The sequence below is a fragment of the Anopheles gambiae genome, chromosome X (assembly GCF_943734735.2).
Source record: "Anopheles gambiae chromosome X, idAnoGambNW_F1_1, whole genome shotgun sequence".
Lineage (NCBI taxonomy): Eukaryota > Metazoa > Arthropoda > Insecta > Diptera > Culicidae > Anopheles > Anopheles gambiae.
Window position 1 is genome coordinate 10,692,868 of NC_064600.1, and position 24,838 is coordinate 10,717,705.

Below are 24,838 nucleotides of genomic sequence, written 5' to 3' on the forward strand. Positions count from 1 at the left end.
ATAACGGTCACGAAGGGTTGAGCCCACCACACCCAGGCCGAACAGGCTTGTGGCCGGCACATGTGAAAATGTGCATGCCGTTGCTTTGACATTTGACGCCGGACACGATCCGCGGGAGAAATTGCCTCCCCCGCCCCGTCCATTTGGTCGGACGACACACACACACACACACACCCACGGTGGTATCGCAAACATGTGGTATCGCTGGACGTGTGGAACCGTGCGAACGGTAAAAAAAAAAACAGCGCAAACCGGCGAACGAATAAATGGCAGTAATGAAGCATCAATACACCCATCGACACGTACAAGTGTGACGTGAACTGTGATTTATTACCTAATGGGTGAATTATCTAACGCAAAGAAGAGAGAGAGAGCGAGGGAGAGCTCGATCGAAAACATAGTTTCGGAGGCTCTTCGTCTGCTTCGCGGGACAGCAAAAATAAAACAAAAGACGCACGCGTGCATCTCCCCAAGCAGCAGCAGCAGACAAGCCTGATCTGAAGCCTAATGCGCAACAAAACACATTCATGCGCCCGGTGCAAGTAGATTGCCGTACGGGTGCGAAGAGATACGCGTGTAACATCTACCGATAGAAAACTAATTGCGGCGCTGCGTCTTGCCGTTATCTCACCTGCTTCTTCGGCGGCGGCACTGACACGCGGAAACGCACGACCCCAGCTTGGGTGTTAAGGCGGGCAACGTTTTTCAGAAGTGGCAATAGTGGTATTTGCACTAATAGTAGCAGTAAGCGAGGGTCATTCATTCTGTCTTTTTGCGATGTCGCGCAACAAATTGATTTTGACACAGCTTGAAGCGCGAACCCTGTCCAATCCAAACAGAACAAAAAAATCTTTGTTTGGTGAATTTTGAAGTGTTAATTCAATTTTGAAATATAAAAAAAACGGTTCAAATAACACACTTCGTTCTGCAGCCCCTTTCTGTGTTTAGTCCGCGTGATGATGTGTACACAAATGTGTCAAATAATGTAGTATACATACACTACGCGAAATAAAAATAGCACCACCATGTGTGTGTGTTTTTTTTTGTATTTGTTGCACTTTTTGAGGAATTACCTTGCTGGTTCAGGTTATTTTAGTTCAGAATGCACAAATTACCCGGTTAATTCATGAGCAAAATATAAATTACAGCGAATGATACTCGATCTGTTCCAAATGTTAACCAACAGGAGATTTTAGCATGCCGGATCTGTATGGTTTTATCAATGTTCATACAAAAAAAAAAAAACAATAAATAACCAACAAGGGTAGCCAAATGATTTTTCATTGCAATTCAGAACTGATTAGCACTTGATCACTGCAATATGTTTGTCAACAATCTAGCTGTAAAGTCCAATGCAAGCTTCTAATAATAGTAATAATAATAATTTCAAGTTCTCAGGCTCCTTTTGTGACGTTTTATGCATTTTGATCAATTTCCGATTGCCATTTATTAAAAGATAAAGCTTTCCAAATAATAATCATCAATTTCATCATGATAATCATCAAATTTAAGCTTAATTTCACCCAGAAGAAGAACATTTTTACAGTCTTTCTTGGTAGAAAAATACTTTCCGAAACATTAATACGATTTAGCACTCCATCAATCATCGTTTACTTTGGTATTTACTCTATTGTATGTTTGATTTGTTGCAGAATTTAGAAAAAAAAACAGTATTTTGAGTTATCGGAAAGGGCAATCATGCACGATTTTGATGAACTATTGTTAGCTGGTACACGACTTTTCTATTTAATCTTCTCTTATCTGCCAATTAAAGCCTTGTTTTTGCTCGAAATTGTGTCTGAGAGGCTGCTGAATTTTGGACATTTCTCATTATTCTACTCTCCTGAAAGATTCTTCAAGCGCCTTCACGGAAAAGAATACCTCCACCATATTGATATACCAAAAAAATATCAATTTTGCTTTTTTTTTTGAGCAAACACATATTTTCTGATGATTTCTAATCGAAACTGAATCATAACCTAAACGAATATACTGAAGTAATTTGCTTTAATGGAGTAAAACAGGTTGATTTAACATTCTCAACAAAAACAATCTTAATCGGCATGGTAAATCCGCAATAATTGCACAAAAATATAACATGTTGATGCTATTTTAATTGCGCGCAGTGTATAAAAACCTGCCTCTATGTAAAAAAAGGTGTCAAAAATCAAATTGAACGGGTGAATATTTATATTGGACCAGTAAAAATACGTCGCAGGTTTCAAAACCAGTTCCGTATGCAACAATCATCGCACCAGGCATCGTTGTATGTTGTATGGTAGTAAGTGTCGTTGTTTGTAAGGTGAGGGACGGCCACTCGGCATCGACCGATTGTAAATAATAGCGTAATTATGACAGCATTCACATCCACCGCTACTCAATTGTACTGTTTACAATGTTGACAGAGCCGCGCACCGCCGAAACGGCAGGAAGGATTAAGCATGGCGGAGGTGTACGGTGTTCGGGCCGACCTGGAACATTGCCTATTCCTTAGCGGGTTAACCAATGCAATGTCGTGCCATGGGTCGCAATGTCCCCGCCGTCCCGGAAGTAGCCGTAAAACCGAGGAAGCGTTCATCGATTGCGCCAACCATTTAGGGAGCTCGATCGAAAGAGCTCGATCGAAAACATAGTTTCGGAGGCTCTTCGTCTGCTTCGCGGGACAGCAAAAATAAAACAAAAGACGCACGCGTGCATCTCCCCAAGCAGCAGCAGCAGACAAGCCTGATCTGAAGCCTAATGCGCAACAAAACACATTCATGCGCCCGGTGCAAGTAGATTGCCGTACGGGTGCGAAGAGATACGCGTGTAACATCTACCGATAGAAAACTAATTGCGGCGCTGCGTCTTGCCGTTATCTCACCTGCTTCTTCGGCGGCGGCACTGACACGCGGAAACGCACGACCCCAGCTTGGGTGTTAAGGCGGGCAACGTTTTTCAGAAGTGGCAATAGTGGTATTTGCACTAATAGTAGCAGTAAGCGAGGGTCATTCATTCTGTCTTTTTGCGATGTCGCGCAACAAATTGATTTTGACACAGCTTGAAGCGCGAACCCTGTCCAATCCAAACAGAACAAAAAAATCTTTGTTTGGTGAATTTTGAAGTGTTAATTCAATTTTGAAATATAAAAAAAACGGTTCAAATAACACACTTCGTTCTGCAGCCCCTTTCTGTGTTTAGTCCGCGTGATGATGTGTACACAAATGTGTCAAATAATGTAGTATACATACACTACGCGAAATAAAAATAGCACCACCATGTGTGTGTGTTTTTTTTTGTATTTGTTGCACTTTTTGAGGAATTACCTTGCTGGTTCAGGTTATTTTAGTTCAGAATGCACAAATTACCCGGTTAATTCATGAGCAAAATATAAATTACAGCGAATGATACTCGATCTGTTCCAAATGTTAACCAACAGGAGATTTTAGCATGCCGGATCTGTATGGTTTTATCAATGTTCATACAAAAAAAAAAAAACAATAAATAACCAACAAGGGTAGCCAAATGATTTTTCATTGCAATTCAGAACTGATTAGCACTTGATCACTGCAATATGTTTGTCAACAATCTAGCTGTAAAGTCCAATGCAAGCTTCTAATAATAGTAATAATAATAATTTCAAGTTCTCAGGCTCCTTTTGTGACGTTTTATGCATTTTGATCAATTTCCGATTGCCATTTATTAAAAGATAAAGCTTTCCAAATAATAATCATCAATTTCATCATGATAATCATCAAATTTAAGCTTAATTTCACCCAGAAGAAGAACATTTTTACAGTCTTTCTTGGTAGAAAAATACTTTCCGAAACATTAATACGATTTAGCACTCCATCAATCATCGTTTACTTTGGTATTTACTCTATTGTATGTTTGATTTGTTGCAGAATTTAGAAAAAAAAACAGTATTTTGAGTTATCGGAAAGGGCAATCATGCACGATTTTGATGAACTATTGTTAGCTGGTACACGACTTTTCTATTTAATCTTCTCTTATCTGCCAATTAAAGCCTTGTTTTTGCTCGAAATTGTGTCTGAGAGGCTGCTGAATTTTGGACATTTCTCATTATTCTACTCTCCTGAAAGATTCTTCAAGCGCCTTCACGGAAAAGAATACCTCCACCATATTGATATACCAAAAAAATATCAATTTTGCTTTTTTTTTTGAGCAAACACATATTTTCTGATGATTTCTAATCGAAACTGAATCATAACCTAAACGAATATACTGAAGTAATTTGCTTTAATGGAGTAAAACAGGTTGATTTAACATTCTCAACAAAAACAATCTTAATCGGCATGGTAAATCCGCAATAATTGCACAAAAATATAACATGTTGATGCTATTTTAATTGCGCGCAGTGTATAAAAACCTGCCTCTATGTAAAAAAAGGTGTCAAAAATCAAATTGAACGGGTGAATATTTATATTGGACCAGTAAAAATACGTCGCAGGTTTCAAAACCAGTTCCGTATGCAACAATCATCGCACCAGGCATCGTTGTATGTTGTATGGTAGTAAGTGTCGTTGTTTGTAAGGTGAGGGACGGCCACTCGGCATCGACCGATTGTAAATAATAGCGTAATTATGACAGCATTCACATCCACCGCTACTCAATTGTACTGTTTACAATGTTGACAGAGCCGCGCACCGCCGAAACGGCAGGAAGGATTAAGCATGGCGGAGGTGTACGGTGTTCGGGCCGACCTGGAACATTGCCTATTCCTTAGCGGGTTAACCAATGCAATGTCGTGCCATGGGTCGCAATGTCCCCGCCGTCCCGGAAGTAGCCGTAAAACCGAGGAAGCGTTCATCGATTGCGCCAACCATTTAATCCAGGAAGATAAACGTAATCATCAATCGTACGACGCTATCTTGCCGCCGGGCGGGATTCGGGGAGAAAGTTGATACTGCATCTCCTAGTGCCGGTCGGAGGAAAGGGGCTTCAAACCATCGACTACCAGAAATTTGATCGTAACAACAGCACCAGCCGCGGTATATTGCAGGAGCTCGTGTGTGATGATGCTGCTGCTGCGGTTCCAAATTTACCAACACGTTACCTTCTTCCCGGGGCGATGCAGCTTCTTCACTGCCAGAGACGAGCCAGACGAAGCTTACTTTGCCACAGAGCAAAGCGCAACCCACAGCACTGGCGGTAGCTAGAAAGCAGCAAAGAAAAGAAATCGGTACATCGTAGCGGGATGGTGAATGATGTCGATTTTTCCGTTCGCTGATGTCGAACCGGGTCGAAAGATGAGCTCTGCTTACGTAAAACATTATGCGCCGAGCAGGTGGAGAGCGTATGGAAACGGGAGAATGGGGGAGGGATATAAATTTGAATACAATCAATAGGTCCTCGTTCAGGTACACCTTCGCCGCATGGTGTATCATTGCCGATGGCAGTTGGGTTTATCACTGACTGACTGTTTGACTTTCTTTAACCTACCCGGTCTCTCTTCTCGCTCTCTCTCTCCCTCTCTTTTCTTGTGTACGAGTGGTCAAAGTTCACTGTTGATGGTATGTGAACATCGGTGGCCCCTTCCAGAGGCCACCATCTCCTCTTACCGTGTCTTGTTGTGACGGTACTCCACGGTAATGGAGCTGTTTTCGCACATCGCGTCATCTTTTTGCAGACCCGGCGGGTGAAACTTTATGGATGGTGATGAGGAGGATGCCCAGATGGCGCTAGTGATAATTTATCGCCCTCTTCACCGCAAACTGCCAAACCACATCCGCTTGCACAGAGCTTACGCAGGGGCTGAACGATTGTGTTCGGTACGGCGTGCCTAAACAAAGCAAAGCCGCGGGGAGCAAGTAGTGCTGCTGGGAATTTCTTCGGTTTCGAGAGCTAACCCGCAACAAGAAAGTATTGGGTTACGATTTTTGATTTCTCGAATTTGAATCAACCAACACCGCTTTCAAAAAACATGAAAACCCTAATCTACGCCGTCTACTATGAGCAGGGCGCTCGTTAAACCTGCAAAAAAATACCCCGTGATGTATTGAAACGTATACTTACGCACCGGAAAGCATTGGCTTGGCAGGCGAAAGATGAGAGGACAAACCCAGCCTCCAGTCACCAACCGTGGTACGAATTCACAATCATTGAGCTCTTGCCTGCCGTACTTGAACCCGGAATCAACGACACTGTTACACACAAAAAAGCGTGGATTCAATGACACTGTTTCACACACCTAAAAAAAAACAGCCATCTCACCTCTGTTTTCATCGTCTATATCAGAGATGTCAAACTGGCGGCCCGCGTTGTCTTTTGGTGTGGCTCTCGACTATTTGAGCCAAAATTCTGGACACCTGAAATAGGAAGAGATTTGCAGAGAGTTGGCAAATTTCGCTACTAATTCTGAGAGCATCCATCGTCAGAAAACCTTTGAAGCCATTAAACAATTGTTTAAAGAAACGACTGGTGTTTTAGCTTCAAATTCATACAAAATCGTAAATGTCTGGAATTAACTGGCACATGCTTTGTGTGGTTTTGAGCTATTATTATTTATTTTTTAGACAACATTCAAGACACTTGGTGACCAAAAGAGCTATTTCTGTTAGAAACATCTTTCGAAAAAATTACAAAATCACTCAACAAATTCGAATTGAAAACGCAAGCCAAAGTATCAGGCCAAACTCCTCTTTAAGCATGATTGCAGCTTAAACTTCTGCAAAACGATTAGAAATCAGCTTTGATAGGATGTTGCAAACGATTTCAAGCTTTCCATCAGGCAGCATCAAGGCGACTAGATTAGACTACAGGTGGTACTCCCCCGGACTGTCCAATGAAGATTTGTCGAAGCATTATACTGGACAAACTGACCTGTAATAATGTATGGACCTAGGATAGCTAGGATTTCTAACATTCTCAAATGCTGTTGGCAGTCAATACCAGCTCAACAATATTGATAAGTTATAAAACAAAACGTAGTCAGTCATTGCTAGGTATTGTCATTATTTTTGCGTACCAAATTTTGTTATTTGAAACAAACCTATCCAGCATTTGAAGTAGCATTTTGGCCCAGTTGGTGTTAAACAAGTTTGACATCGCTGAGGCTATTTTTTTTTTGCAAATGTATCCCAGCCGATGGACGCACGCTCTCCTCCGCTCTCCTGTTGCACTGTTTGCAACGGCAATAATTTAATTTTAATGCGGCACTGCCTGTCACAACACCCAAACTGCAAACGGCCGTCAGAGCCGTTTTGGTAGGCCGGTGTTGTTTTGGGTTTGTTTTGCTGTCCATTCTCCGAAGTGTTTGAGAAAATAGTATGATACTGACAGGTTCCGAACAAGCCATGGGCTTACAGTATTTAACTGATACAAGCTATCTTACGGAACCGAGCACAATAGCAATCTCGAGTTTTCGCGTCGTTAGCGAATTCCTATGGTAGAATAGTGTTTAGTACCGATTTATAGGGTCAAACAGAATTATGAAATCCATTTTCTCACTGGTAAAACATGTGTATGTATCGCACCAACATCGAGCTAGCATGCTCTTTAACTATTATTTCAAAGAACACACACGTGGAGCTGTCAAATTAAGAGGATTCACGTACTGCGAACACGCGTACATCGAGTATCGCAAGCTGCAGATAATTGTTGTATTCTGCGAGACCTATGCCGCACACTCAAATCACTAGATCGTCCGCACACGTACAAATGAGTGTTGGATGTATTTGATTGAATCTTTGAAATGACTCAATAAACCTGAGTATCAGTTGAAAAGAGTCTTACATCTCGAAGGATTCACGTATCTCTAGGAATTCATGAATCTTAAGGGATTCTCAAAACTCAACAGATTCAAAACGCTTGAGCTTCTTTTGATGCTTCTTCTTGACGTAACGACCTACGTGGCCATGCCAGTCTGTACAGGCTTTCGTGACTTCTTGGATAGTCCACGCAGCCGGATAGTCTGTCCCAACTACCGGGAGACAGTTCATGCAAGGTCTGGACGGGCATGTTGTTAACTCGTACGAGTGAACCACTGTACCATGAGATTGCGCAAATTCAATATTTTGAAAATTATACATTTCCAAAGATTCATGAATCTCTGGAGATTCATGAGTTTTTGTGGATTTACGGATCCCTGGAGCTTTATGAATCTTGGGAAATTGCTTTACTGAAATCGTTCAGTACTCCATTATTTTACTGATTGCCAGCATTAATGTCATGTTTTTACAGATGCTACAGTCTTAAAAAAAAAAAGTGTTGTATGTAGTTCCGACCCGCGCCGGCCCGACACAATGACTGGCGACCAAAAAGTATCACGTCACGCTCCCGAGCGGCAGTGGCCGGTAGGCTCCGCTTTATGCAAGCAGATTACACAGCGTGCCCAAACCTTGATTAGCTGACGGCTTAATGGGGTGGATTAACATTTCCTGCACTTTTTTGTTGTTGTTGTTGTGAGTCTGAAGATGATGTGCAGTGTGCTGTCTGGGTCGTTCGCTTACAAGCTGGCCGTCGCTTTTCGGTGTGAAAAGTGTATTCTATTACCTTTTTTTTCGACTCGCTTTCAAGAAAGCGTTCAACAAGAAGATAAGCATGGGGTGCCAGTATCAAGCGATAGCTGTCAGATTAAGTCAAACCTAATCAGCTGAAAAGCGTATAATGGAAACGGTGCGTTTTGGCTCCGTTTATGGAGCGATAACTGCAAGAGGATCTCTGTTCAGTCACTCACTCCAATACGTTTGAGTTTTGTGGGTCGAATCGCCTCGCAAGTACCGGTGATGAGGGCCTGTTTTGTCGTGAGATCTTGGCACCTCATGGGTGATCGTTTAATGCTCATTTTGATAAGGCCGCATTTGGCCCGTGGGCCACGCGTTTGCGACCCAATAAAAGTTAACAATACATTAAGTTCTGTCGATAGCTTCTTAACAGTTCCGAGCAATCCTTATCCATAGATTCTTAAGGGAAATAGCAATGCCTTCATCTTCTTTGCGGATCAATGATGTAACCTTACCGTGGGTTGGTTGCGTTGCAGCACCCAATATCTAATTACGAGAACGTCTTTCGTGTGCCACGCATCTCCAAAAACAAGCCGCTTTTTCCCATATATTCATTCATTGCCCGTATATTCCTCCGTCGCCGCTTTACTACTCCCGGTGGGATGCGCACCTTGCGCTTGGGTCACATGGGAAACATGGGGATTTTGTTTTCGTTGAGCAACGTCGCCGAAAAAAAAAACAACAAGGCATAAAAAAGTCACGAACTACACGCAACTCGGACTTGGAAAAGTGGTGTGTAAGATTTCTGTAAACACACACACACACACACACAAATAATGCGCAGCGCTGGGGTTCCGGATGCGCTGCTACGGCAGGCAAGCGGTTGGGCATTATTCAGCTTCGCTTCCCTTCGCGCGGCCGATTTCATGCTGGATGGCGGCGAAAAACGAGATATTCAATTGCTGCCGGCGTGAGAGCAGCGTGCCATTTGCGATTTCGGCACCCACACTTCGTTTGCGTCATCGCATTTTTATCTCAGCCCCTCTCTGGCGCGCTCTGTCTCGCACCGTTTTTCTCACCGTTTTGTTTTTTTTTTTTCTTTTTTGTTTTGTTTTGTTTTTTGCTCACCTCAGCTGTTCCGGCCAATTTTCCTGGCGATGGTGCTGCTGGCCGCGGTCCTCGCTGTGGCGGCAAGGGAGGAGGGTACGGCCGACCGGAAGCTCAACATTGATCCGGCCCTGCGCAAGGCACTGCTGCGGGCGCTGCGCCACCTGAAGGAGCGCCAGGAGGAGGAAAAGCAGGACCAGCAGCAGCAGCAGCTGGGCGACGCGAACACGACGGAGGAAAACTTCGCCACCACCATCCTGGACGAGCTGCTCGAGGAGAGCACGGTGGCGGACGGGGCGCCGGTCCCCAACTTCCAGACGTACGTCGCGAACGCCCGGGAGGACGACACGATCGAGGGCGAGGTGGAGCAGCGGGATACGGGCGCGGTGGCGATCGGGTCGGCCGATGCGAACGAGATCATCAAGACGATCATCATCGCGAAACCGAAGGCGACGCCCGTCCTGCCGAAGCTCGAGTCGGAGAACGAGATCGTGCCGGTGGGCGGTTCGGACAGCCAGCCCGGCACGACGGTGGCACCGACCAGCACCACCACCCAGCAGCCCGAACCGGTGTCCACGACCCTCTCCCCGGTACCGACGACGCCCGCGCCCACCCACAACGAGGACGGCGAGAACATCGAGCAGGTCAAGTCGGAGGACGTGAAGATATTCCAGGCACCGCTCGTGGCCGCCTTCACCGTGCAGCAGGACCAGCTGGGCGTGCCGCGGAACGTGATTCCGCTGCTGCAAACGCCACCGAAGCAGCAGCAGCAGCAGCAGCCAGCCGCCGGGACCGACTTTAAACCCTCGCCGGTGATACTGCCGGCCGCCCCATCGGTGCCACTGCTGGCGCCGCTCCAGCCAGTCCCGCCCACCCAGGCGCTGCTCGCGCCGCTCAAGCCGACCGCAGGGATCGGGCTGAGCACGCGCGCCCTGGAGGAAAAGACGCACCAGCTCGAGCAGCAGCTGATAGCGCTCCAGAACCAGCAGCGCGCCCAGGAGCAGCTGCTGCGGGCGAAGCTCCAGCAGGAGCAGGCCATCATACACCAGCAGCAGCAGCAGCTCCAGCAGCAGAAGCAGCGGCTCGAGGAGGAGACGCGGCTGCGCATACAGCGGTTCGAGCAGGAGCAGCGGCTCTTCCGCCAGCAGCAGCAGCAGTTCCAGCAGCAGCAGCAACAGTTCCAGCAGCAGCCACCCTCCCAGCAACAGCTGCCTCCGTTCAAGCCGCAACCGCTACCGCTGCAGCAGCAGCAGCAGCCGCAACTGCCGCTAGCACCGCAGCCTACCTTCGTCCAGGAGCTGCCACGACCCGGGCCCGCGGTACAGTTCATACCGAGCGTCAGCCTGCCGGGCGGCAAACCGATCCCGATCTCGGTGGAGCAGCAGCTTCCCTTCAAGGAAGCTGTCGACTTCCAGCCCCAACAGCCGCCCCAGCAGCCGCCCCAGCAGCAGCAGGGAGTCCAGACGACGACCTCCGTCGAGCAGGTGAAGGCGCTCAGCCAGCCGCCGCAGCTAGCCCGCGACCAGGCCCTGCCGCTCAAACCGTTCCAGCCGTTCAATCTGTTCCCGGTGCTGCCGCCGCTACTGCTCGGCCCGAGCCCCTTCGATCAGCAGCAGCTGCCACCGCTCCAGCAGCGCAATCGCGTCTTCCGCCAAGAACCGCCGTTCACCGGTAACTTCGGGCTCAACGGAGGTCCACCACCGCAGCAGCAGCAGCAGGCACCGTTCCGTCCATCCCAACCGCTCGCATTCAACGGGCAGCAGCAGCAGCAGCAGTCACTCACCGACAGCCAGAATCTGCAGAATCTGCTCTTCCAGTCCGGCATCACGTCCCGCTCGGCGGAGGATTTCAACATCATCACGAAGGTGCTGGCCCTGAACCACGGCATCCCGCAGGCGTCCTCCCAGCGCATGTTCGCCAAGCTCAGCCCGGACCAGCAGCGGCAACTGCTGTTCCGGAAGTGAACATCTCCATCCTCACTCGCTCACATCGCCCCCCCCCCCCCACCATCCACCTTCATCAGAACGTTAACGTGTAGTCCGCTCGTTAGTGTGGTTTTGGTTAGCTAACCTCATCTCTGCCATATTTATTATTTGTCACCACTTCACCAATCCACTGCTGCCCATGGCGCGCAGCCCAACAGTGGGACGGTGTTTTCCTTTTCCCTTCATTCTTATCACTGTCGTCATACTCTCTCCTGCCTCCTGCCACATTAGAGCCTAGCTTCTACCATCAGGTTAGAAGTTCACGCCTTTTTGCCGCAGATTAGTCCTCCTCCTCTGTGTCTCCTCTCTCTCTCTCTCTCTCTCTCTCTTGCTCTTTTATGCTAGTATTGTAAGGAATAGTACGTACGTCGGCCGTCTTGGCGTTTTGCACTCCCGTGGTGAGCCACATTCAGCCACTCAGCTAGCGTGTAGGATATTCTAAATCCCTGTCCGGAGGCTTATCCCTCCCATTTTTTGTTTTAAGTTTCTTTCAGACATTGCAGGTTGCATTGCCGGCAAACGCAGTCGCGGCTTGCGATTGGAGATTATTAAGTAGCTCTTTAGTATTGTATTTCCTCGCCGGTCGGTTCGCAACGATCGGTTGATTCACTGAAATAAATGGTACTATAAATAAGACGGCGAAATATGGCGTGGTAGTGGTTGTGTTTCTCCTTTCCAGATAAGATGGTAGGTCGACTTTAATGTCGTGGAGAGAATCAGTATGATGCAATGCGAAGGAATATGTTCGAGGCATTTGAGTGCGGTACGGTTTGTTGCGGCTGTAATGTATGCAGTGGTGGATCTTACGATTACTCCGACTCCGAACGACTCCAGACGACTTGGACTCCAGTTGACTTAAACTCTGGACGATTCCGACTATGGTTGACTCCAACCCTGGATGACTCCGGCCGACTCCATTAGACTCCAGACGAATCCGTACTATTCCGATAGATCAGATGACTCTGATTCCGACTCCAGGTGACTCCATGTCGGAGTGATTCGTTCCGGATTGGTGCGTCGTCCTAAATCTCCGACAACTCCGACTCCGGACGACTCCGGACAACTCCAGACGACTTGGACACCGGTTGACTTCTACTCTGGACGATTTCAACTCCGTTTGACTACGACTCTGGGTAACTCCGGACGACTCCGTACTGCTCCGACTCTGGGTGACTCCAGCCAACGCTGGTCGACTCCAGACGACTCTGATTTCAACTTCAGGTGACTCCAGGTCAGAGTGACTCGTTCCGGAGTTCCAACGATTCTAAACGGCTCTGGATACTGCTGGGTGGACTTGTGTACCTGCTAAAATTTTCGGAGTCGGATCGGAGTCGCTGCCAGATTATTTCCAATTTTATACAGCACTAGTTAGGACCCCGTAATTGACAAACGCTGAAATCCAAATTGTGATGTACGGTGGATCGCGCTACACGCAGCTATCGAACGAGACATCAGACTCGAAAACGAATGTGACAGATTTGAGACGATGTTTGTCTTGTTTGTTTGTCCGTCAATATGACCTCCATATAACCCTGTTCAGGAGACCGAGATACGGCTGTATTTGGGACCGAAAAAAAGTCCCCAAGCAAGGTGTAATCCGAAAAAGTCATATGTCATCACACTATACAATATCGGGTAGTTAAGGATCCTTCAGGGGGGCGGTCCCGTGGTACAGTCGTCAACTTGAACGACTCAATAACATGCCCGTCATGGGTTCAAGCCTAGAATAGAACGTCCCCCTGTAGCAAGGATTGACTATCCGGCTGCGTGGTAATGAATTAAGTCTCGAAAGCCTGTATAGGCCGGCATTTCCGCGTAGGACTTTACACCAAATAGAAGAAGAAGAAGAAGGATCCTTCAGAAATGTAAAGTTAACGTTTATCAGTATTTTTTTTGTTGGAAATTTATCAATTTTATCTAAATAACAACTGTGAAATCAAAAAATGAACATCGCATCTCAAGCAGGTAGTATCTCGAGGGTCTTCTATGCGTTTGTTCTGTACTCTGATATCTTGTTCAGACAACAATCAGAGCATCGGAAGAACAGCCGTTTCCGAATAGCCGACGACATACCCTGAGCGACAAGAAGCGTTCGCTTGGCCGGGAGGTTGATGCAACCGGGTAAACAGAGAACAAGGGAACAATTAGAACATTAACATGCATGTCAGGAAGCGGATATATCGCGTCCTGTGGTTTCTGAAGGCAATGAACTGCAACCACACATTCCCGAACATGAGTTAGTCTTTAGCGAGAGTCGTACATTACAATAATACGTTGAAGATATCACATATAGAAACAATGCGAAAGCAACAGGAGTACGATACGGGGATATTGAAATTCATTAGGTAAAAACAAATCAATGCGTCGAACACTACAAACGCCCTCAAGAAAGCGTCATTCTATGTAGGTTGCTGGCCTGCAATTTAGATGATTAACAGAACATGCGTATTAGGAACACAAGTCGTGCACATTAGTCGTGCAATGTTATGCAATTCCGCGAGATCTTGGAGAAAGGTCCAGAATTAAATTATGTCACTAAATATGACATAGGGATCATAGGACATGGGATCATTTGACATTTGAACCAGATTACTGTTAGTACACGAGCTATATGAAGCGTTCTATTTGAGCACGTTGGAGTACATATGAGACGTCTCCAAGACTGTCTCAACTTCAGGCACAAAAAATGATCCCTAATTTTGTTCAGCACGATTCAAAATTTCAAGGTCAAGCTTGTCTGTTTTGAATAAAATTTACTGTTATTTCCTTCCACTGCACCTATTTCCACACCGTCCGCACTGGATAGGCTGCTAAACGCTTACCCGTTACTTAACTTCCACCAAAACCAATCCCAGGGAGCGGTGGCGCACGAAACGATTGCCCATTTTGCTCGTGTTTTTATTGCACCCAACAACAAGAAAAAAACAAACGAAACGTTTACGACCCACTCACATTAGCATAGCGCGTCAGATCGCGTGACTTTTGCCGTACATCAGCGGTGCCGCGCTTGCGGGGGAAGCAACAAAAAAAAGGTATGAAACAAAACGCCTAAATGTAGGCTAGAGTGCACGTGGTCACCATTGCATGCTCAAGGACGTATGTTTGTTTGGTGTGTGGGCCTCGCTGCTATCCCTTTCTCTCTCTCTCTCTCTCTCAACCCCCTATTTCGGACCCACAGCATGGCTTCAATAAATTTCACTTCGACAACGTTTCCAATATCGCACACCTATACCAACTATCAGCCACGGGACCGTGCGGACACCGCCGCAGTCGACTGCGGGACACCGGGTCCGCGTTACACGCGCTGGCAGCAGTTCCGGACCTCTCGCCATTCTCAAACTGTCCACGGACAACCGCGCAAGCTGACGCCGGACGGGCGGACGGACCTGTTGGATGCGCTGGCACGGTTCTCCTACTTCGACCGGTGGTCGGACGAGCAGCGGCGGGACTGCTGCCACCGGGCCCAGATCCGCCAGTTCGAGCCGGACCAGACGGTGTTCGTGGAGGGGCAGGCCCCCGTTAACTACGCGCACTTCATGCTGAGCGGCGAGTGCGGCCTGCTGCAGTGCCTGAAGCTGCACCGGTGGCGGGACAGCCGGACGGCGACGGTACGCTACCGACTGTCACGCGCGCAGCCGACCGAGGACGAGATTACCCGCTTTCATCGGCGCCGGGCGCAACGGGAGGACGCACTGCACACGGTGGAGCCTTTGCCGACGGTCGGGTAAGGTGGAGGTCATTGCAAACACGCTCATCACTATCGTCTATTCAGTTTAATCGTTACAGTTGGGTTTGAGTGTGCAACAAGACGCACAAGACGCGACCTAAAACCTAAGCGAGCTGTAGCGCTGTAGCCCTTACGCTGAGATAAATACATAGAGCCGCGTGTAAGAACTAAGCTTTAAAGTTACCCCCTCTATCGCTAAGTACATACGGTATAAGACTGCTCACAGTGAGATGGCAAATTGTAGTAAAACGAGAAATTCAAAATTTTGTCAATGAGTAAACAATAACATTAATGAGCAAAAGAGAAATAGCAACTAGTGGAATAACTAGTTGGACTGTCGAGATTATATAATTGTGAAGTGATCCTGATTACCAAAAAACAAACAAATAACAGTTACATCAATTGCCATCTCTGTAATGGCAGTACTGTGTATGTAAAGTATCGTAAATGTTTCTTACTAACAAAATAATATGGCTCCCAATCTCTGCAACGCTAACTACTATTGATTAAAACTTTTCGCACCCACAAGCGAATTCAATCGATGTACAAACGGCTATTCCCTTACAACTGTAATGTGTATTCACTTTAACTCTGTCTGTATCTTATCATGCTATTACCTTAAATAATATAACGTTCCCCCCCCCCCCCCTTGTTAAACTTTCGCAGACCGAGCAGACCGCCACCGCCGACTGGCCGGGACCGGATCGAGTACCATTTCGTCGACATTGCGACGTACAGCCGCGGCTCCGTGTTCGCCATCGGCGAGCACATGGTCGACCGGGCGGTGTACGCTCGCACGCCCGTCCAGTGTCTGCTGATACCGCGCTACTGGCTGCTGGAGAAGCCGCAGAACCGGGGCAACATCTGGAACCGCGTACGGTGTTTTCTCGAGCAGCGGCAACCGTCCCGCGATCGGCTGTTTCGCTGGTTCCTCACCGAGCTGCTGTGGCACCGGTACCGCCGCCAGCTGGTGGACGATTTCCGGCTGGTGCATGCGCCGCGCCATCTGCCCCGCTCGAGCGACGTGCCGCTCGTGTGCCGCATCGAGGAGTGTGATGTGCAGCGGCACGACCACGACTGAGACCGCAGGTCGGTTGGTTGGTTGGTTGGTTGGTTTGCTGGTGGCAAGACACAGCCGGTACAGCGGTGTACAGCTGTTGGCAAACAAAAATACTCCTACTACTCCATCTACTCCTGCTACTACCGCTCCTATCGCCTAACTAACTCTAGCTGGTCTGTGGCGCCGACTGTTGCTGCGGCGCTGCGTACGGTTTCGGTTCGTTCAGCTCCTGCAGCTCGTTCAGCACCGAGTGGCTGTTGATGGTGCACTCAAATTGCTCTATACAATGCAGGAGAAAAAAAAAACACATTAATATATGACCCAGTAGAATGCAGCTTGCGATGCCCGCTTACCGAAGGAAATGACTCCCCGCTGGCTGGTGTCTGCCTCCGCAAACAGCTGATTGCACTCCGCAGGCGTAATAGACGCTAGATGCTTAACTGCCTGGTAAAGACCGTCGCTTCCGATCAGATCACGCTCCTCGCTGTACAGCTGAAATAAAGAATGCAATCGTGGCATACATCACTGGGTTTGCTTTTTTGTTTGTCTTTTTGTGTTAAATTTACTTTACCTTAAACAGAAGCTTCATCAAGTCCAGCTTTGGTTTGCCCAAGGTGGACAGGAAGAGCGCTAGCAGCAAGTACTGCCTGAAGTCAATTACTCCTGCGCTGTCCTTATCCTGTTGCGATAAGATTTTATTAGTTTTCGCTCTATCTCTCACAGTTCAGGGTGGCCACTCGGATGAAGATTTTAAATTCCCGATTTTTTTTTTTTGATTTTTTCCTCGATTACCGATGTATTTATTTAACACAAAAAGGCAAATTATGGCCTCAAATGGCACAGACAAGGGACCATCAAATCACACCTTTAGCAAAAAAAAAATAGTTTAGCACTAAAATGGCACCAATAGCAACTGAAACCCTTTAAAAACTGAAGAAAAGTCATTTGACGAATGCTTAACTAGTATTACACTATCAGGCTTTTGACTCATCTACATTGCCCAAACACTACGTAGACACGAAGTAAATCTAAAATTATCAATCTGCTAGTGACACGATTCCGGTCTGGTGGTACAGTCGTGAGCTTATACGACTTAACAATATGCCCGTCATGGGTTCAAGCCCCGAATAGAACGTGCCACCATACGTAGGACTTGACTATCCTGATATGGTAATATATAAGTCACTGAAAGCCGAACTCGCTAGTGGTATAGGCAGGCCTTGAGAGGCACTAAAGGAGTTCAAGGAATGAGCCGTGATGGCGAAACTCGTATCTTACTTCGGTGCATTGCCTATCCTAACCATGTTTGAAGGATGTAAGCTATGTGGATGTGGAGCTATGTTGCTCTGTAATGGGATGGGATTCGAAGCCCTCCGAGGGATAACACAGGCTCTCCCATCCAACTCCTATTCCGACACGTCCTTGTCGTGCAGAGTGGTAACATGTGCCTGAACGTCGGGGGAGCAACCCGACGCTAAATAAAACGGCCACGTGGGCGCAGGGCCAGTCACCCAGTCTCACGGAACAATCGACTACGGAAAGCAACAGGAAGCTATGTGGAAGGCACCATTACTTCTTTTAATCAGCGTTTGGCCATTGTTCTGACACCAATTGTGTGTCAAACTATGAGCTCAGCAGCCAACTCTGTCCTTTAAACTAATGGAAGGAGCGGTTTATTATAAAAAAAATCAAATATAACTCAAGAATCATTACATTCCGCAATGACCGACAAGTTAAGAAGAAGTGGTGAGTCACATGTTGTCGATGGGTCGATGTTGCGTAGTCTAATATCAGCTCATCAAATGGCTTGAACGAGTGAGTTGTTACGAAAAGGCTCTGTTAACAGATTGAAACAAGTTTGTCAACATGTCGAGATCATACGGCCGTCGTGTAGTATATGGGAACTTTGATTTTGGCATGCCTAAAACCATTTGAATCTCAGTTTTGAAAATTTTAACCTAAAAAGTATCACATGTTCCAATGCCACTCGAGCGGGAGAATATACAGAGTATTGCTGTTTGCCCAAAACCTGCCTGCACGGCTTAGAAAACTCTGAATATGATATCAGTATCAGTACCGTATCAAGATTCACATAAGTTAGCGCGTTGGTTAGACCCCTTCAAATGACTTTTTTTTTACTTTTTAAGTGTTGCATTCTGAGAAGAAACGAATGAACGATACAAGTAACAGTCAGTAATTCTACAGTTGAACACGTTTGCGTTGTTTTTCGAGAATTGTTCCGTATATCGGTCTAATATTTGGCAGAAGCATATCTAAAGATTGTCCTCTGACGGCGCGTGAGGAAAGTTTTTCAATAAGTAACCCAAAGAACTGTCCAGAAAGCCTCATAGTCAGAAGATGTCTTACGTTAGGTGTAGGATATAGGAATGGGGTCAGGATCTGTCATAGGACCGATTTGGAATCTTATTCAGTTCGAGACCAGTATGGGTTTGAGATCAGTCTCATGATATGTATGATGTCAGGATCAGTTCCAGGACCGATATGGGTTCAGTGTAAGTTCTAGGTGCAGTTCCAGGAATTCCACGCCAATTCCAATGGTTTCAGGATCAGTTAAAGGGCCGGTAAGGGATTAGAATCAGTTTCAGAGCCAGTGTAGGTTCATGACTAATTCCAACACCGGTATGGGATTGGAATCAGTTTCAGCTCCAGCATGAGTTCTTTAAATACCAGGATCGACATGCGTCTGCGATATGGATATTTCCGGATATGGATTCTGAATCAGTTTCTCTTAATGTATCCTTTGGAGTTAAAAATCACCTGGAATTCGCGTTATCTTTTCAGATATCCTTTGCACGCATCCTAAAGTTGTTAAATACCTTCGAAATCATGTTGCGTAACTCTGTAACTGGGTCCATTAACTAGAATTCAGATAGAATCAGCAATCGCAGTGTACGATCGTATAAGAGTAATGCTAAATTCCCAGTTTTTGAGTAGAAATTCCAAGTTTTTCCCGACTATTTCCGGATACATAAAATTCCCATCCGATTGTCGGTTTCCCCCGATCGAGTGGCCACCCTGATAGCAGCTTCCAATCTAACCTTGTTGAAAATTTTGAACAAAATCCTCGTGGAATCATTATCCACCGAGACGTTCAAGCGTTCGGCAAATTCTTCCAGCGTGACGAATGCGTTCCGGTCCGTGAACGGTGCGTACTGCTCTACCAGCTCCTGTTCACGCTTGCCGTCAGCCAGTCTGCAAAACACACAGAGAGAGACAAAGAGACAAGGACAATTATTGCAACAAAACAATTCGCCCCACTCCCCACTCGACATTACCCTAACCATCGGCGCATCTTCGCAATGTCATGGCTCCAGGCAAAGTAGGGCATCCCGATGGCGATCATGTAGTTCATCAGCTTGCAATCGTTGTACCCGTGCTCGGTCCCGGGAATGCCGAGCGACTGCGCAATGTAGTTCCGAACGTTCAGCGCGTACAGCTTCGCATCATTGCGCTCCTGCTCGTTCGGGTAGTACACCGGCAGGAAGTTAATCTCCAGCCCGGTGTGCAGGGCGGTCAGCGTACGCCAGAGCAGTACCGGTCTGCAAAAAGGATTAACGCAAAACTGTTGCAGAGCACTCGCAGCTGAGAGAAGGCACCGGCAGCGGCAACTTACACGCCCGGACCCTCCCACGTCCACGACACTGTGTTCGTCCGGTTGGGGTAGCGTATCGCCACCGGCTGCACCGGCAGGCCCGGCCCGAACGCACCCGGTTTGAACTGCACCACCGCGTGCCCATTGCTGCAGGTACCCTCGGGGAAGATCAGTATCTGGGGCCAGTCCTCCTTCGAGATGACCCGCTCGATGATGAGATGGCGCGTGATGTGGCGCGAGTTCGGATCCTCCCGGCACACGTAGATCGGCTGCGTGATGTCGATAATTTCTGAGAAAAAATGGGAAGAAGAAGCAAACAGGTAGAAGATTTTGTTTGTTTGTTTGTCATTCCATGGCACGCTGCTACTGCTCGACTTACTGCCAATGATGGGTAGATCCGCGGCTTTACTTTTCGCGACGACGGTCGAGGGACCGCAGTACGCAACCACGATCCCGTCGAACAGACTGTAGTGCGGGCCGACGACCACGATTGGCGCTTCGCGAGGCGACGCACACACGCCATTTACCCGGATCCGGTGGAACGAGCCGAAAAAGTAAACCATCCGCATGGCCACTGCGGTCAGCTCGCGCATTTCACTGGAAAGAGAAACAATGCGTGGTCAGGTGCCGTCCGGTCTTAGCTCTAAATGCAAGATTTGCAAAACTACTGCAACGCTATAACGAACAATATATGTGTGCTCTAAAACTGTCAATTTGAATTCTGAAACTACTATTGTTTGTAAAATATCACCCTTTTCAAATGTGTTTGGCATCTCTTACCAATTTTGCTGAGAGCAACACTGTAGGATATTAGAGATTGTTAGGCATCTAACAAGAATGCTGTCTGAAAATCATTCTATTGGTGCAAAATGGTAGTTATTTAACAACTTTACTTCAATAATTTACCAACATTTTCATCGAACAAGTGTGTTTTCTTCCATAATTCTATAATTGATCAAACTAAACATTGATGCATACCAATTATCCATAATATACCATATCCATATACCATAAATGCTTTGTTACATGTCAGCAAATCGGGTTTCTCGTTTGCTATTTTCGCAATCTAAAGCGGTACTATGCGTATAAAGCATCAGTCACTTGTTCGATGTTATAAAATCGAATCAGTTTCATTAAAATAAAGCAGTCTTGTAGGATTTGCATACGAAAAAAGCGTATGGTCCTACAGCCAAGTGCGGTCTGGTTCTTCCCTGATCGTTAGTTAGGGTAAGTAACGCGCTCTTCCAAGATACTTGGACAAAGGCTACAACTCTTCATTTAAAGAGACTCAAACGGACCATCATCCTGATTTGTGCACGTCCTCTGCGTCTCGTGCCTGAAATCTGGCCTAATAGCTTCCAGATGACATGCAGTATTATCAGCTGATAAGAAGTGTGTTCAAATACGGACACACCTTGTGCTATCAGTAGAATATCACTACACAAATTCTACTGAAATGTATACGCTATTTCCTACACTAACTCCTACGTTGAATTCCTACGCTATCTCCTACGCTGCACATTTGCAACCGGGTATGTTTATGGTTTTGTCGACTGGAACTAGAAATGTATCGGTTCCAGACCTGGGCTGGATTCATGTTTCGTTCCGAATCCGGAACAGGTCCAGGTACAGTTCCAAGATCAGAATAAAGTCGGGAGCTATTTCAGGACCGGTATGAGTTCGTGATCAGTTCTAGATCCGGTAAGGGTTCGGTATCAGTTCCTGGCCCGGTATAGGTTCAGTATCAGGTCCAGGACCGACATGAGGCCAGGATCGGTTCCAAGAGCAGTATGGGTTCATGACAGGTTCCACAGCAGATTTGGGTCCATGATCAGTTCCTGGACCGGTATAGGTGCAGTATCAGATCCAAGACCGACATGAGATCATGAACGGTTCCATCACCGGTATCGGTTCATGATAGATTCCAGGGCACGTTTGGGTTCATGATCAGTTCTTGACCCGGTATGGATTCAGTATCACGTCCAGGAGCGGCATTAGGTCATGCGTAATTCTTAAACCCGGATAGGATCAGTGTTAGTTTGGTTTTGGTTTTAGGTATGTAAGAAGTCGTCATAAGTGCCTCATTTTAGAGTAGAGGGGGTCATACAACCTGGCCAAATCAACTAGTGAAAATAGTATTTTATAAGGATTAGAAAATGAGTTTTGGTTTACATATCCTCAAGTTTTGGCTATGGCGTATCGCTAGGAACATTTCAACCTTAAGATTGAATGTTTCTACGATTCCGTTAAAACCGAAGCCAAAAAAAATGCTGTGGAATTTAAAGATTTTATGCTTCAGGAAAACATAGACTTTTGAAACCTCAACCCAAAACTTCATTTTACAGCAACAAAATCGGTATCTTGAGGACAAATTTACATACAATTGGAAGTATTAGAATTCGCAAGTACGATATGTTGTCAATACCTACAAAAACAGACACCTTCATGCGCTACAGAGTTAATAATAGATGGGTAAAAGTATCTAGAGCCATTATTCTTCAGTTTTTGCCAGCATTTCCTCCAATATCTTGCTGTGCTAACATGCGACAAACCAACTGAATAAACAACGCTAGTGCTCTCTTTCCCCGCTCTCACTCTCAGGTAGTTTCCCTCCCTGGTAGCTAGGAAGGGGGGAAACAATTCTTGGCCAGCAGACAACAGATTTTTCATTTGCATTATGATTGTGCATGGGGTACTAAAAATATTCGATTGTTTTTGCCCGGCCGCGACTGCAACCGTTTTGCGCAGCTAGCAAATGCGCGCTCGGTCCCCGGTGACAGTCCACGGTCTCAAACTGCCACAGCAAAACAAAAAACAAAAACAATCGAGGTGACACGCCGTTGTCTACACTCCGGCCCGATGCCGCGTGAAGAATCCCCAACCAGGACAACCTCCGAGAGGAAGACGCAAATTCTAACACAGAAATCCCCACGAGGGACTTCGTTCGGGCAGGCCAAACAAGTGTGCCAAAGAGACACCAAACAACACACACACACACACAAAGGCATTACAACGAGATCCGTGTCGTTTTGCCATTGCCTTTTACTTGCGGGGACGGGCGAGTACAAACGCTGCCAAACGGGGAACGCGAAGGCCGCGCGTGCACGGGGAGCGCGCGATTGGGTTAAAAGAGACGCAAGCGCAAGCCAGTTCGAGGTTGTTGTTGTTGCTGTTGCCTACACGCGATACACGAGCAGATCACGCCACATTTTCCGCCGGTGACGAGACGGGTCTGCGTTTTAAAAATAACTTTGTCCCGCTCTCGCGCGCACCCAATGCTTCGGTGGCGAGAAGGCGAGAGGAGGTGTGTGTGTGTTTGTGCTTTGCGTCGGGTGCCGGAAACGGGTGGTTCCAGTGCGTGGAAGTGGCTGATAACGCGCGCCGCCAACCAGCGAGGTGCGTGTGCGGCCTAGTCCAAAGGTTTCACGACGCTCGGCTGATCCGGCGTGGTATCGTTCAATTACTCAGCTGTTACGTCTTTCTCTCGCTCTGTCTCTCTCTCTCTTTCTCTCTCTCTCTCTCAATTCTTTCGCTCTCGCGCACACTGAATCCATTCAACCGGTTTGAGAGTCCACGCTTCTGGACGCAGTGCTTGCAAACACGTGTTCTGGGGGCGTTTTGGTGGCCGCCTGACCCACACGGAAACCTACCGTCGCCAGCCAGCAATCGGTACCGAGCGGCGCTCCTTCTCGGTCAGCCCGTACAGCCCGATGGAGGCGAAGGCCCACGCCACCAGCAGGCACAGGCCCATCAGCACGACCCGTATCGGTAGCACCAGCAACGTCATCAGATATGTCTGCAGCAACAGCAACAAAAAAAAGAAAAGAAAAAAAAACATGAATCAATGTACGGATCTGTCGCCAGCCGAGACCATCACGCGCACCTTTCTCCTTTCCCAAGGATCGTCCAGATCTAGCTTGAGCACGAACGGGTTCACGTATTCCGCTTCCGGGATGCGCGTGACCGTACTCGTGATCGTAGTTGATCGCTGAAAGTTCATCTTGAACGGGTTGTTGGTGATTGGAGTTCAATGCACGATTCTGCCGCACACAGCACGTCACCCACACACTGCCTACACACAATCACACACACACACAGCACACACTAATTGCTTTAACACGAGCGCGCTAACGGCCGCCCAGATGCGAAATGGGGGCCGCCGCCAAAACGATCTTCGTATCTCGCGGTCACAGCCGTCAAACACGCTTAGCTACCCTTCCGACGTCACGCCAAAAACGCACGTTCGTCGTCCGCGAGACAGTGAAAGGCAATGCTGACGGGGGCGCGAGCGCGCGCACTCGCTCTCAACATCTTGTGCCTCCCTTTTTTTTTTGTCTGCGGGAGAATCGCAACGGCGTTTGGCTCTCGCCCGCGATCGAACGCGGGAAACTCTCGCCACGGTCTGTGCAAAGCGGGATGGCCAACAATGGCGACAACGATATTAATAGAAGGGCCCGCGCTTTTGCCAAACGGCCGGGTTGTGCGGGGAACCCATGCTCGCGTGTACGTGTCGCACACGAATGTTCTTGCACCGTGAGGAGAGTACATTGAGCCTCTTTGCACGAAGAGAGAGCGAGAGAGAGAGATGGTTGCGTGTGAGCACTTTGAGAATATCAACCAAAACAATATGCAACGATGTTATGAGAGTTAATTTAAACATTGTTGGGTCATTTTTGCACAGCAAAATGAAGACTAGATAACATTCAAATCACACAGAAAGAAGCAAATCGTTCAATCACGCATCTAACGTTTCATCCAGCTGCGTCACAAAGCGATTTTCTTTTTGAAATCAATCTCGCGCCACCCTTCATCATCCAAAAGCGTTTGCTTTAGAGTTTTCTTGTTTTATTATTTCTTCTAAATAGTTGTTTTCTCTTTCGTTCATTCTTTCTTGGTTTGTGT

The 24,838-nt window shown here is 47.1% G+C and overlaps 3 protein-coding genes across 3 annotated transcripts; 2 read left to right on the forward strand and 1 right to left on the reverse strand.

The window, feature by feature from the left end:
* Positions 1 to 8,243: 8,243 nt before the first annotated feature.
* On the forward strand, positions 8,244 to 12,180 carry LOC11175904 (putative mediator of RNA polymerase II transcription subunit 12). The gene is made up of 2 exons (XM_003436992.2): positions 8,244 to 8,294; positions 9,425 to 12,180. Exons 1-2 carry the CDS (start codon positions 8,244 to 8,246, stop codon positions 11,513 to 11,515), a joined length of 2,142 nt encoding a protein of 713 aa, XP_003437040.2. The 3' UTR covers positions 11,516 to 12,180.
* Positions 12,181 to 14,715: 2,535 nt separating this feature from the next.
* LOC4576127 (uncharacterized) lies at positions 14,716 to 16,344 on the forward strand. Its single transcript, XM_001237252.4, has 2 exons — positions 14,716 to 15,260; positions 15,930 to 16,344. The coding sequence occupies exons 1-2, from the start codon at positions 14,716 to 14,718 to the stop codon at positions 16,342 to 16,344; spliced, it is 960 nt and encodes a 319-aa protein (XP_001237253.4).
* On the reverse strand, positions 15,295 to 24,595 carry LOC4576128 (lysophosphatidylcholine acyltransferase). Its single transcript, XM_001237251.3, has 9 exons — positions 23,820 to 24,595; positions 23,587 to 23,732; positions 20,316 to 20,533; positions 19,958 to 20,225; positions 19,620 to 19,883; positions 19,383 to 19,536; positions 16,895 to 17,002; positions 16,677 to 16,815; positions 15,295 to 16,602 (listed from the first exon to the last, which is right to left on the reverse strand). The coding sequence occupies exons 1-9, from the start codon at positions 23,934 to 23,936 to the stop codon at positions 16,490 to 16,492; spliced, it is 1,527 nt and encodes a 508-aa protein (XP_001237252.3). The 5' UTR covers positions 23,937 to 24,595; the 3' UTR covers positions 15,295 to 16,489.
* Between the last annotated feature and the right edge of the window lie 243 nt (positions 24,596 to 24,838).

What these genes read in the sequence shown, in the direction of transcription:
- LOC11175904 (XM_003436992.2), top strand. Translation starts at nt 8,244, where the DNA reads ATGACTGGCGACCAAAAAGTATCACGTCACGCTCCCGAGCGGCAGTGG. An exon ending in CTCCCGAGCGGCAGTGGCCG is followed by an intron (nt 8,295 to 9,424) that starts GTAGGCTCCGCT and finishes GCGTGAGAGCAG; the next exon opens with CGTGCCATTTGCGATTTCGG.
- LOC4576127 (XM_001237252.4), top strand. Translation starts at nt 14,716, where the DNA reads ATGGCTTCAATAAATTTCACTTCGACAACGTTTCCAATATCGCACACC. An exon ending in GAGCCTTTGCCGACGGTCGG is followed by an intron (nt 15,261 to 15,929) that starts GTAAGGTGGAGG and finishes AAACTTTCGCAG; the next exon opens with ACCGAGCAGACCGCCACCGC.
- LOC4576128 (XM_001237251.3), bottom strand. Translation starts at nt 23,936, where the DNA reads ATGAACTTTCAGCGATCAACTACGATCACGAGTACGGTCACGCGCATC. An exon ending in AAGATGCGCCGATGGTTAGG is followed by an intron (nt 19,537 to 19,619) that starts GTAATGTCGAGT and finishes TGTGTTTTGCAG; the next exon opens with ACTGGCTGACGGCAAGCGTG. An exon ending in TGTTCAAAATTTTCAACAAG is followed by an intron (nt 17,003 to 19,382) that starts GTTAGATTGGAA and finishes TTATCGCAACAG; the next exon opens with GATAAGGACAGCGCAGGAGT.